This window comes from Gallus gallus, chromosome 1 (genome assembly GCF_016699485.2).
Source record: "Gallus gallus isolate bGalGal1 chromosome 1, bGalGal1.mat.broiler.GRCg7b, whole genome shotgun sequence".
NCBI classification, from domain to species: domain Eukaryota; kingdom Metazoa; phylum Chordata; class Aves; order Galliformes; family Phasianidae; genus Gallus; species Gallus gallus.
The window spans coordinates 103,157,279-103,172,695 of NC_052532.1; the positions used below are offsets into that span (position 1 = coordinate 103,157,279).

The 15,417-nt window shown below is 38.1% G+C and overlaps 1 protein-coding gene and 1 long non-coding RNA gene across 2 annotated transcripts in view; one reads left to right on the top strand and one right to left on the bottom strand.

Annotated features, from left to right (window-relative positions):
- Positions 1 to 4,597, top strand: part of LOC124417328 — a 25,664-nt gene extending 21,067 nt beyond the window's left edge. Inside the window, exons 2-4 of the long non-coding RNA XR_006931898.1 lie at positions 293 to 476; positions 2,109 to 2,249; positions 4,299 to 4,597. This is a non-coding gene — a long non-coding RNA (uncharacterized LOC124417328). The remainder of the gene's footprint in view (positions 1 to 292; positions 477 to 2,108; positions 2,250 to 4,298) is intronic.
- Positions 4,598 to 6,688: 2,091 nt separating this feature from the next.
- The window catches only part of ADAMTS5 (ADAM metallopeptidase with thrombospondin type 1 motif 5), a 46,641-nt gene continuing 37,912 nt past the window's right edge, over positions 6,689 to 15,417 (bottom strand). The window contains exon 8 of the mRNA XM_425541.8: positions 6,689 to 13,612. Coding sequence (XP_425541.6) covers positions 13,042 to 13,612 — 571 coding nt within the window. The 3' untranslated portion in view covers positions 6,689 to 13,041. The remainder of the gene's footprint in view (positions 13,613 to 15,417) is intronic.

Here is a 15,417-nt window from a genome sequence, read left to right on the forward strand (position 1 = left end):
AATCTTGCCACTGACCTCTAAGGTAGAATAAAACTGAGAGAGCAGGGGAGCTAACTCACCAACTTTTTAATTACTGTTATGCCAAGACTTTTAGAGAGTTTGAATCCCAAACATGTACTCTAGGAAAGGAAAACATTTCCCTTCACTGTACAGCCCTTAGGAGGTGGCTGGATTTTTTTGCCCTCTCCTACCCCTCCCTGATTTTTTTCTTCCTTATATGTACGTGTAAAAACACGAAGTCATATGTAAGAAGTTCACTTAATTCCTCACTCTCCGCTCACATTTGTTACAGATTTTGTTTGGCTTCCAGTTTGCCAGAAGGGAAAGGAAAAGCGTGCTCCAGCCAGGGAATGCTGCTGTCCACTGAAAAAGGTGTTTGGATGGAGGAGCTCTTTTTCATGGCCAGATTGTGGCTTTTGGCAGCAGAGGTGGCAGGAAGCAGTTGCCATAACAACTATACCATTAAAAAAACCCCTGTAAGTAAAGAAACATCTTTGAAATCATGCTATTATTAATGATCCTGGTAGAATCAATCAGGTCAATATTATGGGTGACAGGATATTGAATGCGGTCTCCTGAGTGCACACTAACCATATGCTTTTCGGGCTATATTCAGGCATTGGCTTGTAAGGTACATAAAGGAGAAAAATATGTCAACAGGCAGAGCACTGAACATAATCTGCCTTGCATGGGATTTCAAGGCTTGGCTAGAATCATAATATGGTGTTAAATAGCATACTGAAATGTGTATATATATGTACATATATATGTTTTGCAAAAATGTTAAGGACGGAATTCACAAATTCATTGAAGTGATTTAAAGACATGACTTGTGCTTTAAGTCAAGGCTAAGGACTCTGCCTTAAGCGTAGACATAATATTTACTGGGATTCGTGTGGCAGGTACTACTTAGATAAAAAGCACAGATGCAGCCGGTTAATGCTGAATATTACTGCAGTAGACTCAGGGATTTTCTACAGAGGTGGTTTATACTGGGTCAAACCCAGCGGAAGGTTTTTCATCCGCAACATTACACCACACATTATTGTCACTGGCACATTGCTTTGGCACTTCTTTCTTTTTGCTCTTGGAACCAGAAAATATTTAACACTGCTAAAATAACTTCAGTCTGTTGCCATATGAGTACCAACATAGTTTTTGTGGTCCTCTAACTACTTTCCTGCAATGCTTTGTGACGTATCTCCGATGACCAGGCTATTCATTTACTCATGGCACCTTTTGAACTAGTCAGGTGAACTGGAACCATCCCCCTATACTGGTTCCAGGAAGGATTTATCCCATCATTCTCATGCATGTGAGGGATCAGTACCCATGAGACTGTCCATCAGTGAGCCTTTTCTAGCTGTGGTGGTATTGCATCTAATGAGGTCTGGCAAAGAGGATGAATGCTCCCACATGCCCTTTCTGTTTGGCCAACAGCTTTGTCTTGAGGCATGAAGAGCCTTGGGGCGTTAGTTAATTAAGCTTCAGTCTAAATTCCTTGTCTGTATATTACCTGCAGTACATCCTACTGGCACATGTCTCAAAGGAATTTTCTAGCTTGTCTGCTTGATTGCTTTAAAACAAAGTGCTATATTAACAAGTGTGTCAAGAATGAGCGATTCACTCTCATCCATTTGTGAACTGTAATGCATATTATAGTTACAATTGCTCCAATTCAGGAGTAGGAACTTCCTGACAAGCTAATTAAATTAGTTAACTAGGATTTTATTAAAATCTTTAAGGAAATGCTTGAACTTATAAATCCATTATGGCTGTAATATTAATTTTCTTTAATAACAATGTCCAGAGTCTCATAAATAATAGATCTATGAATTCTTCATCTACTATTTCTAACTGAAATCTATATGTGTTCTTATAGAATCAATTTTTTTTTTTTTTTTGCTTACCTTTACCTGGTACATTTAATCTTGTGTGAAATTATCCTATTCTGAACTATTTTCTTACATGTAAGCTCAAGATAGAAGAGATTCTGTTCATATATGCCATTCCTCCTTGGGTCTTTTTCTCTCTTTTATTCTTTTTTTAGCTTTGCAGTTAGAAATAAGAAATAACTGTCTCTTTTACATTTTCTTACATATTTCTAGAAATCTGGCTAGCTCTGAAGACAAACCAGGTGATGATTTACATAAACATTATGAGCACAGCCAAAGGAAATGGCTCTTGTGGTAGAACATGCAGGCTCTGGAGCCTCAGACTGGAGTCCCTCTGGGAAGGCCTTCTGCAGGGTAAGCTGGGTAGAAACCTTTTGGAGGAAAAGTTTTTCCATAATAACCTCACAGTTTGCCTTGGGTTCTGGCTGTCTCTGCCTTGCCTTAAGAAACTATTTTAGAGGAAAATATAGCCAAAAATACATAATGGACTCATCCTATAATAATAATTACTTTGATGGATAAAGAAGTAAAACATCCTTTGGTTCTTTCTCCTCTTCTCCAAAGTTGAAGTTCTTAGTATAATCATTCAGTTCACTGCCTCTTTTTAACCTGATTAAGGGCTAGTGTTTCACTGATGATTTCCTGTGTACATTAAGAGGCCGTGCTTTACACAGAGAAGTCCTGCCATTTCCCTTCTCCCTTTGAAGAGCTTGTATGGCCAAGAGTCTGACTGTGTATTTTGGCATTTGAATGCCAGACTAGTTGGTAATTTCCCCTTAAATCTTTTCATAGCTCGAATTCCTATCAAAAAAGCCTATCTCTTCACAGCCGGTGGTTTACCATGCAGAGGCTGTCTCCAATATCGGCATCCTCTCCGTGGCTTGGCTTGCCCCCGCAGAGCCTGCCATTTCACATGCTTTTAGCTGGGAGTTCTCTGCAGCATATATTTAAATGAAATATTGCCTGAAAGCCCTCTGGATGGCTGTTAGATCTTTGCATGCCACATAAATATTAGTGTGAAAACATTCCTCCCAGCCCACACAGAATGCATGTAACGCTGTTTTTTCTGGACAAACCATTGGTAAGTACAGTGAGGCCTTCAGAAAGGACCACTTTCAGTGGGCAGGGTCCTGTTTTAAATCGACCACTTTAAAGTGCTCAGAAAGTTTCCAGTATAATTTTCGTTACCCTATAGTTACAGACCACCTTTACTAGGTAGTGCAGCTTGTTTGCCAACCCGTTGGGCAGCTGCCATGTCAGCAATTGCCGCGGTGGCCGGTTGCCAGGATTCAACTGTTTCAAGATGTGAGTTACCTGATGCTGCTGGGGACGGTGCTGGGGTGATGTTCACCTCTCGGATGCCTTCCCAGTCTACAAGCAGATGCTTCTCTGCAGTGCCTTCACTGCTTTGTGGCTGCGTGGGGCAGGTTTCCAGCAGGCCTCTGCTGGATTGCCTTTGGAGAGCAATTTTCACACTCTTTGCACAAACTTTCATGGGTCTAACCCATGCGTGTGCCCTTCAGCAGTTATCCGCACAGCTAGAGCGAGATTTACATCTGCAAATCTCATCAGGGCATAATGGCCTTCGATTATTAAATAAGCAAAATTATCAGTCGCCATGAGAACACCTGGCTCCATCAGCAGAGGGCACAGGCAGAGCACCTGGTGCCAGGGCACTCACTTCACGCTGTGCTACATTTCTGTGAAAAAAAGAAGTTTCAGCCCTGAGTGTTCCATAAGCAAGCCATGAGTGCCTGAGCTATTTCAATCGCAGCTCTGCAAGTGAGCAGCTCTGGACAAGCAAGCTTCAAAGGAGCAAGAACCTCAGTGCCTCCAGAGCAAGAAGCGTAAAATTTATCTTGACTGCAGTCTCTGAAAATAACAGAAGTGTATAAGGGGGAAGGAAAAGGTGGCTAGCAGAGCTGAAGCTATAAAAAGAGTATATTTATGATGCACACCTGCGTGAAGCACTTGGCTATGCTGGAGATAGGCATGTCTGTGCACATATGCAGGATCTTGTGAGTTCATTTTCACCTGCTGGGACATGGGCCCTCTGGCACCCACCTGCTGCATTCAAGGCTTACTTGCATGCATTGCTGCTAACATGGGTCTGGGTAGCAGAACTTGGGCTGCTATCAAAGGGTATGTTGTTAGTTCTGTAGGTGCAGGTCCTTTAGGTAAAGTCTTACTGGGAAAGAGGAACAGAAAGGACAAATACAGTAAAGAAACATCAATGATCCAAACTGCGCCACTTGGAATAGTGAGACTGCTGCATGAATAGATGCAACGCCCATTTTAATGAACTAATTCTTTGGTTACATTGCTAAAACAGACCTTTATCAAGCAACTGCTTAAGGAAATATATGTCCATTTTCCTTTAAGTGTATATATATATTTTTTCAGAATAATCAAGGAAAAGCAAAGAGATTGCTGCCCTGCTCCTGGAAGCATGAAAACTAATCATTTTCTTTGGATTTTATTAAAATATTTTTTCCCACATATTTTCTCTTCAATCTTCTTGTTGAGTCAATGTAGAATGCTGAGTGCTATAAGTACAATTTATGTATTACTTCCAAATTAACACATATAGCATAAGAAGAGCAAGGTAACAGTATAAGCAATGTGGAAAAACTCAAACACTGCCTTGTTCTTGTTTAATTATTCCATATATTTTGATGTTTCCAAAACTATTATTTTTTTTTTTAAAGGTTCAGTTTGGCTGGAAGTCTGAAATTGGCCAAATGGATCCTGTATCCTAACCTAAAAATGAGATTTGGGTCTACAAGTTCAGGGTCTTGGGAATAAAAATCTTCCCCACTGTACATAATTCTGTGAAGTTTCTGAAGAGGTGAAATGTCATATTAGGAAGAGATGGAAAATGCATTAAGAGAGAATGAGTTCATCTTCCTGATACTGAACAGCCTCTGCACAGTAATGGAATTATGACAGCCTTGGATGCTTGAGGAAGTCTATATAGCTGTCTGTGCTACATTTGATTTGTGTAGAAATGGATTTCCATTCTCATTAATGGCCTTCTCTGAGCTACTGCAAACTCTAAAATGAGAAATAAAGCCATAGTTTTGGGAAGATAAGACCTGCCACAACCCCTTGGGGACATTGCAGCTTGCTTTGCAGAAAAAAAAAAAAAAAGCAGAGGTACTGAAGTATTTCTGAGATATGGAGTTCTGTCATAGACAAAAAATGCGCAAAAGTAGAGGGCAAAGTTGTAGTATAATTTGTACAACTGCTACTTCTACCTGCAAAAGGGCAGGGGGAGATGAGGAGTGGGTGCAGTTTTTGCCTTGCCCCAGGACCCTGGCTGAGGAGAAGTGCAGGGAAGGAAGAAAACATGTTAGTCTGTTATTGCTGTGAAGAGTGTGGAACAGATGAATCATTTCCTGAAGCCCTTTAAGCAGGATAAATGATAGAACTACATGCTTGTTTTCACTGCATCCTTCACTGATGTTGAACACTGCATTCTTTCTGATGAGCAATGAACAGTCTTATAAACATGTAGTGTAAATGTATAAATGAGATTTTTTGAAGTATTTTTATATACATGCATAATATATACAAATATCTAATATTTTGTGTGTGTATATATACATATATATATATATACATATACATATGTACACGTATATACTCTATATCTTGTACCACGCACTAGCAGGACAGCTGTCTTGTGAGGTGGTTCAAGGATTGGTATGAAGTATAACAGATAATTATACACATATTTCTGAAGGCCTTGGACCTATTTCTATAGGTACTGGCCACTATGCAAAACTTCATTGCCATTGTAAGAACAACCCAGGAAGACAAGCTATTCCTAGGCATGAAAAAAATGGTTTCTACAAATAAGAATCAACGTCACTTAGAATTTGAAAAGCAAAATAATAATTAAAAAAAAAAAAATAGAAGAAGTGCAAAATTCATAAAAATGTCAACAATCAATAGATCAGACATACATTTGTAATAAGACTTAGTTTTTCAGTTGAATTTGCATTCTCTTTTGGAAAGAGCACATCATTTTAGGGAACAAGAAAAACTCTGACTTTGTATTATTGACTTAGAAAGGATACGCAAGAAATTAGCATGAAAATTATAGTTCATAATAATCCAGTTCTATTAGAAAGTCATGGTATAATCACAGACTCATAGAATCATAAAGGTTGGAGAAGACCTCCAAGATCATCTAGTCCGTTAACTACTGCATCTTAAGAGGCATAATTCAATAGGAGGGTGTATGCAATTCTGTGTCACCAGCCATATCCCCTTAGCTGTTGCCTTAATCTTCCCTTGGATACATGTGCTACAATACCATATTTGCATGCATCATACAATTCCGCCACCTGTCCGGGCAGATTTTTACTACTCTTAGATGAGTTTATATTGCTGATTATTAATCTAATTTGGGCTATCATAATCCACTGTCTAATTCTGCTGAATGAAGCTTTTGGACAAGTCTCATGGATTTCATGAGGGCTTTGTACAGGCTCAGGAGATCAACAGTGTATGCTACCTCTGTTGGATGGCAGCAAATTAATTTTTTCTAGGTCTTTGGAAAGGCACTGAATGCTGTTTTCTGCACTTTTCTGATATATTTAATGACTCGTATGAACACATCCACAGAACTTCACCGCACCATATATTGCACAAAGTGCAATGTTTAAACGTAGAAATAATATTTATGCCTTAATTTAGGGGTCAGCTAAGTCTCTTTTAGCTTCTCTCTTTTTCGTGGGAGACAAATGGCAAACAGCAGCCCACAAATATACCATATGAAACACGTGTTTGGACCTATGATACAGTTTATTACTTCTTTTAACTGAAATCACAGAATCAAATGTTTTAAGATTACAGCTGGTAAATTATACATATGTAATAGTTTACAAAACAAAATATTGGCCTTCAACGTGTCATAGTACAGTGTAGACCTTGTACAATTCAGTTCAAATGAATTAATGTTTCGCATAACATTATTTATGGTGTAAACTGGCTGACATAGTAGTGCTCTAAAACTGTTAATTCTCTTTGATTAGACATATGGAAAAATGAAAAATAAGTCTTGTGACACATCTTGGTTTTCATAGAGTGCTGGTATTTCAGTCAAGTTATCTGTAATGCACGAAGTGACATCAATGGAGTCTACAAAGAGGCACATGAAATAAATTAAGAAAAAATGAAAGCTGCGCTATCCTGTTCATCTTCCCCAGAACACCTCTCTTGTTTTATATTATCTGATGTTACACAATGACCTGACAATAGAAGTGAAATTTAATTATTGCTACACAGGGGAACACATTGTCACCAACTTATTTGGAGTATATTATTTCCCTTATCTCATGAGATTTTATCAATGCATATACGCTTGACTGTCGAGGAGTACATTTCATATGATAAAACTATCTGAAAATTTCACAGTTCATACAATAAATTGTGTAAACCAGTTCCTATACATTTAAAAGAGAAATGATGCTGTTACTTAAAGTGGTATGAGTCTGAAGCAGCTCCTGCAAAGGCAAGCGGTGTAATGAAGTTACTCTGAATTTACCTAGGTATAGCTGAAACCAGTGTAACTATTCTGCCCCGTAAACAGGATTAATGGAGACCCAAATACTTATTTTGTGTGCATACAAATGTGGATACGGTTATACATACACATGTATACACAAACACAAAAAAAAAGTTACACATTTCCATGTAGGCACGGTTAAGTTCTATGTGTACACCTATATGTTTCAACACAGACTATGCAAGATTCTAGCCAATACATGTGGAAATACTTGAAATATCCTTACAGTTACTGTGAGACTCTACAGACAAATCTCAGGGCAAACAACCCTGAGAGTTTTGGTTTCAATCTTTAAAATCTGTACAGGGTATCTGGAGAGAAGTTCTCCAGCCACTCACCTGCATTAACAATGTGTTTGGGGCTTTTAGGATGTTGTATGCCATATCACTGAATATTGCCACTTGTAATACAATCTTGTAAACCCCAGAGCTACACCATGCAATGCCAGTTGAGAACCTGAAAATTTGTCTCAGCTTAAGTCATTAACAGTATGTGCAATAAACCAGAAATATTTGCATTGGCAATGCCATTTCAAACAAGAATGTTGAATTAGCTTTACTATACAAACTAGCATTCCATGTACCCACAGTAAAATAAATGACTATTGAAAATGTTACCAGTGACAAGTATGGGTGCAACTTTATAAAAACGAAGCACTTAATTAAAAAAAGGAACAAAGGCCTCAAAATCAGTAATGGCTTGAAGAATCTAACTTTGCTTCTTGCTATGGGCTCTGTCTTCCTCAGTGACAAAGAGCAGCACAGCATTCGTGAACACAAGGGGAAACAGTCACCTACCTAAACATTTTGCTGAAAACCCACAATTATTAATGTTTCAACTGTACAAGGCTTCTTTAAAGCCCGCCCCAAAGATCATCAGAGTGAAGGCTTATTGTCATTTCCTGGTGTTTTGGAGTGGGCTTTAATGGAGGAAGCATCACCCACTGGTCTTTGTAACTTCATCTGAAGCCTTGTGGTTGGCTCTGGGTGTACCACAGGGCCTGGACAGTGGCAAACACTGGGTACAGAGGATGATATGGAATGTAACTTGTGTGAATATGGGCACTGATGAGGGAGATATCTTTCCATAGTTTGAAATAGATTCTTTGCCATCTGTAGTGCTACCCTTACAGTGAAGTGGTTAGAAAAATAATTTGTATTGTTAAGTTAATTGACAGTACGGGTTTATCTATACTATACATTTTTTTTTTTTACCTCACAGCCCAGTACAGTTTCCCTGAAGCTAAGCAGAATTTGGACTAGACAAAAACTGGAAGTAATCAGATACTGTTATTTTCATGGAAATACTGGGAATGCATGCTTGGCTGGCTTTTTATTTGTGTCTCACTGCCTGACATGGTGCAAAGAGCTAGAGTAAAACAAAGAAAAACATTGCAAAGCCTTACAAATTGTGCTTTTGACATTTTATAGCTATAATAAATAGATATATAAGTATATAAACGGTGAAAAGATTGAAAAGGTAGCTTTTATAATGGTTCACTTTTCATAAACCAAATCGTACATCATTTAATCTGTAATTGCAGAGAGGCACACAAAACAATTTCTCTGTAGTGATTTCACTTAAATATGAGAAGCTGCATGAGAGAATACTCACTTGCCACCCTGACAACTCAGAGAAACTTCATTCACATAGAGAGGACTCCCATTTACTGCAAGCCTGAGCTTGCTCCCATTGGCGCAAATGGTAAGACTTAACCAACCTGAGTGGTAAACTACTAAGGAGCAGAGCACAGATTGCACACGCCTTTATGAAGCGAGTTTGTTGTTTAGAACCTGGGTGCTTTTTTTTTGTCCACAGGCCTCTATGACTGAGATATTTTAGAACTGAAGTGTAACGAGGAGCTTTGAGCATCAGGCGTCATGAACTTCTCTAAGAAAGATGGCAGAAGAAAAGGAATATACATCTATACAGTGTGCACACGTGTATACACATATACTCCTGTTCCATGCGGAAAGCTTTCTAAATAAAAACAAACAAAAAATGACCAGTGCCAAACATTATGTAAACTCACTTTCAACACAGATTTGAAGCATAAATTAAAAGAGAGCAAGAAAGAGAGACAGAGATGATAGCTAACATTTTAAATATAGAATTTGCACAATTGATATTTTTGTTAAATAAGAATAAATAAATTCATTACATCCATTCACATACTAGTTGTAAAAACAAATAAATTATTTTATTTTTTTTCAGTGCTGTGCTTTTTTTTTCTTTTTTTTTTTCTTTTTTTAATACAATTGTAATTAATCCACAAGATTATTCCCTCTCCCCTTGTGATAAAACTGTTTCCACAGGAGGGCAGATAAACTGAACTTCATATATATATATATATATATACAATCAAACTGCAGATGATAGGCTTTCTCCGAATTACACTGTCCCATTTGAAAAGCAGATAAAAACCTACAGATTCTAAGGGGGTCCAATCTAAGGCACTGGAGATGTGTCTCAAAAAGTCTACAGTGAATTTAATGCTGAAGCTTGTTTATTTCTATATTCTGGGCTTCTGAGACAGTGCTTCTATCCATTGGAAGCATTTTATGAATCTTGTTTGGCAAGACTCAGTAGTAATGTAAACAATGATGTAACAGTATGACCAATGAGGAATTTAGTTTGGAGCACAAGTTGTAATGACAAACTCACATACCTTGCACCAATTTTTCATTCATCAGTTACATGAAATAGCTATAAATGAAAAAAGCAAAGTTGGGAATTGCAGTTTGGTTATAAAGATCAGCTAAAAAGCAAATGTTGGGCATAGCAGGCTGCCCTAGTTCACCTTACACTTTTAGGATGGCTTCCTTGGTCTGTTCCCTTTCCATTAGGTTGGACAGGGCTCTGAGCAAATTGATGTAGCTGTAGATGTTCCTGTTCACTGCAGGGACATTGACTCTTAAAGGTCCCTTCCAGCTCAAACAATTTTGATTCCATGATTTTACATAAAAGCAACTTCTTTTTGCACATTTCCATCACTACTACACTGGTGAAAATGGAAAAAATCAGTAAAGTGGTTTGCTCCTGCATTTATTTACTTTTTATAAATAGACTCTCTCTATGAAAAAGATAGCCTTGATCTAAAGAAGATTTAAATTTATACCCGTTTATGGTATTACTCTCCTGGAGTTTGAATAACATCCAAAAGTCTTACTCATTTAGTTGACTACATAATAAATTATTTCTATAAGGCAAACACAAATACTTGCACGTTCTGTCTCTATTCTGATACAACACAGGAAAAATAAATGCCAGTTAATTCAGCAGCTGTAGGCCTAGACAAACATCAAATTTATGCTCCTTATCTTTCCACTCATGATGGTTTCTACTTGTTATGACCTTCCTTCAGAGCTCTAAAACATGTGTTTATACATATATAAATAAAAAATCAGTTTACTTGAAAGGAAAATAAGACACTTCAAACATGATCTTATGTTATAAGGTAGAGAAGACATAAGCATTTCCAGAAATCTGCAAACATTCAGAGCCTTGATTTAAGTTCTTAGGGTGGCATCAGTTATTAAGTAGCCAATTTTCCTCAAGATCCATGTTTTGCACTTCTATTAGAAGGTCACACCATTCTCGAAAGTTGAAGATGACTAATAACATTCCTTTGTAGTTCACTTTTAAAGAGGAGGCCCTGTCCCTATTAGTGTTTACTTAGAATAGAGTACAAAAACAGATATTTCTCCAGGTTTCAACTCATTGATGTAGCAACTCTGCTGTTTTAAAATCATCACATGCTTTCTAGAATTCAAACAAACACACCAGAGTTGCAAAAACATGTTTGTGTCAGCCTGGAGCGAGACCTGCCCTTCTTGCAACACAAACAAGATTTCTTTACTGATTTCATGACTGGGATTTTCTGAAGAGCCAAGGGAAGTGTAGTGCTAACTACCACTGACTCACAGCTGTGTCTGAAAATCTTCCTGCACTCATACTCTCCTGTGTGGACAAACTGAGGAATAAAACATGGAAGGAGTTCTACCACCTTGTACCTGTCATTCTAGGGTTTAATTCAAAGCCTGCTGATACAAAAGAAAGCAATTCTAACAAGTGTTGGTGTCAGGACTCCCCACCTGTTACCTGCATATGGTGCAATGTCCTTCCTCAGTCACTAACTTCCACCAGATAATAATGGGATTCAGAAGCTGCTCTCAAGGGGAATTATTACTAGCTTCTGCCTGTACTGTGGAAACAGTCTTATTGATGTTGGGCAAGTCCTCCACATCCTGATGTGGTTTGACTTCCTAGTGACACCTCTTCCTCCCAAATGTGGTAGATGTACAAAACATGAAAATCAAACAAACAAAAAATCAAACAAAAAAGACAAACAGTTACAAACTTTTGCTGGTAAGATGAATACCAGAGTTAGACACGATGGACAAAACAGTGATAAAATATTAACTGCTTGCTGTGTTTTTTGACCTTTATAGCCTCTTCAAAAGATGTAGGTACATTACACATTGTTAGATTCAAGGTGGAAGCCATAGAGAAAATAACAGAGAAAGCAGTTGAACATAGCCTCAGAATATCTGAGTTAGAAGACACTTGTTTATCATACCTGTAATTTTTGGTTCTCTAACTAGTTTCTACAAAATACAGTATGCCTTTGCTTTTTGGAAAGAAGGAGCTAGCAGCTATTGTTCAGCAACAACAGGGATCCCACACTGTGACAAAGCTGGGACTACTGGAGGGTTTACCAAGCAAAAGGTACACAGATTCTTTCCGGCAGACAAATATTCCTCCTATGTGTGTCTGACATACTCATGGTAAGGAGCTGCTGATGGTGCTGGTATATGAGCAGTGTACCTCTGGGGATCCCTGGTCTGCAAACTCTTGCTGTGCTCCTCTGAGGATTTCTTGGTGGAAGCACAGTATTTGTCATAGAATTATGATCTGCTATCAGGAAATCCCTGGAACAAACACGCATTTCCCTTTGTCAAAATCAAATTACTTTTTAAAACCAGCAGCAAGCTCTTCATTTTCCAGTAAAACATCTGCAGCCATTTCTGAAGACTGGACCAAGTCCACAAGGGCTGCAATTATACTTTGGTCAATCACTTTGCTTATATAGCCTATCTTTTGATTTTTTTAGTAGAACCAAGTGATATAAAGTGACATACCAAATCAAATATATTTACAAAATAGTATAAAATAAGCTTCCGTGGTATCATGGGTACATGTGACATTTTCTAAGGACATACTGTATTAGAGGTAGGTGAAAAAGGGGAGATGATTCTGTAACCTTCAAATATCCCAGGATCCTCCATTTACTAGTTTTTCTTCTTTTTCATTATTTTATTTTACATGTTTGCAGACACAGTGGGCTTATAACAACTTTAATGCTTTTTTTTTAGCAGATCAAGATCACCCTACTATTTTTTCAAAGCAGTGCACATCTTCATTTGGTCCAAATAGGCAGATTCTGCCCATAATTTGAAACTTTATGTAAATACACTGAAGCCTTTGCTTCTCTCTGTCTGGGCAGACCTAATATCAGTATGTCAACAATGGCTTCATCAAACCTCTTTTAAAGAAGATCACAACCACAGGTTAACACTTTTTCAACAAGCACTGTTTAAATGCTGACGGTCTCTGAGAGAGAAGACATCCTTTAGCTAGTTTTCCATGCCCATCTTTGCACTGGACAGTTCTGGTGTGCCATCCTGTGTCACAGGTTCGTGAACAAGAAAGCCACGGCCCCGTCACCCACCGGGGTTGTGTGAGCTGTGGAGTTACTTTGCTGCTGCTGCCACTGCCAGTGACAGAGTTAGTCATTTGCCCTTGCTTCTTTGGCACAAAGAAACTGTAACGGACGTCCACTGGTTGAGTTGGGTCAGTTGCAAGTATCTGCACTATAAGAACCTCCTTTGTGGCAGAGTGTCCCATTGCATGCAGGAAATCATCTTTGTGACTCCAGCCACTATAGTTCATGACAGTCCCATTGATATCGATGATTGTTTCTGAAGTGGAGATCATATATTTTCCATTGACAAGGTACTCACCGTTTTTCTTTTTCAGGGCCAGGTAGGCAGTAAACCTGCTCTGGTCCTTAGTCTTGAATTGCCGAACTTTGATGTGAGTTGCTCCTTCTGGGATTTTCACTATATCTGTGTAGCCCTTACTGCAGAGGGGAAAAAAAGAAGTATTCAGTAGCTGCTGTGGAATAAACCTCAAGTCCTATGCAAAGCCTAATGAAGTCACTGGTAAGACGCAACTTGCTTCATTTTTGTTCAGGCCCTGAATCCATCTGGCTTGAGGCACATTTAAGATTACTTAAATCAGGTTCCATTATTTGTCTTTTGTAACATTATGTTCTTGAAGAAATTTCTACTGTGCTTAATTCAAATTGCTTTATATTCAGCTTTAGGAATGATTTTACATGAGTCAGATACAAGAGGAATGAAAAATAACAGATAGGTTATATACTTCAGCAAAGGGTGGGAGATATGAAATACGATGCACGTTTTCCGTGCCAAGGAAAGATAATGAGATATGCATTGGTTACAGCTGTTTCTTGCTGTCTTTGCCATAATGATTAAGGAAAGCACGAGCAGAGTAACAGCTGGATAGAAGTACCTTGGGAACATTTAAAAATAATCTTGATCACTGAGAAAAAAATTGTTTACTTTGAAATTCATAAAGCTGAAGATGAATTGTTCAGTGTCTAATAGAAGGTGCACTCACATGCTTAATTTGCAGCACAAAGTTCTCTTAGTACGTACTTATGAAATGCTTTAATGCAAACTTAGGAAGAGATATTTCACTTTTCTACTGAAAGTGACAGGCATTCAAAACCTGCAAGTGTACCAGAGCTTTTACTATCTCAAGTATGTAATTTGTTTTAACCATAGTGATACACAGAGAAGAAGGCTGAATGCTATACATAGCTATAGGCTACCATCTGGATTTTGGAAACATTTATTTTCATTTCTAAGTCTGTGACAAAAGCATTCTGCAAGTACCTCGTATCTTAAGTGCCTAGTGCTGAAACGGATAGAGGAAAGGAAATGAGAAAATATACATACAACGCAGGAAGGCGACAGTCCCGTGGAATTGTTTAAAGAATGGCCTACCACTTTCACAAATTCTGGTTGCACAAGTAGAGACTGCAGAGACTACAGATTAAATGCTTGTTCCATTGCCATGCTATTTCAAGCAGTTACAGGACAACTACTAAAAATCCTTTAATTTATCACCGCTATAAACCTGAAGGAATATTGTGCAAATAACAAGCTGGGTGTCTCTGCTCCACAGCACTGCAGAAATACTTTTACTTAACAGTTGCCAAAATAACTCTGTTAAAACATGTTATTAAAGTTACAAAATCATCTGTTCGAAAAAATATAAAAAAAATAATGCTAGAGAATGCAACATTATCTGCAACATCACATGCTCAAAAAGAAGCATGTGCAGCCTTAGTTCCCCTATTTCCCAACTTCTGACTATTTAACTTAATGGCCCTTTTAAAAAGTTCTTAGGAAAGAGTTTTCCAGAAGATTGGTTTTTTGATCATCTCAAGAGAAAAAAGTACAAGCAAATGTGATGGCAATTGTTTTCAAAGGAAAACACTAGCTTTCCTCTTGTGCATTTAATAGTTTCCCTGCACGCTTAATGTTCAGGTTGCCACAGTTTGGTTTATAGTGTGCAGCAAAGCGGGAGCTGCTCTTTTTCAGTGGAGAAAGATAATTTTACTGTAGCCGCTGTTAGTGTTAGAACACACATGTTACTTACAGCTTGATTATTACTAAGTGAGACAACTCTGAATGCATCAAGGTCAAATTAGTATTTTACTCTCCAAATTCATTTCAGTTAAAGCCATGATTTGAGAAGTAAGATGGTACCTTCATAGGAATAATTACAGTAGAATCTCACTGTTCCCAATTATATATACACTACAAATCTGGCCTCACTAGAATTCATGGGGTC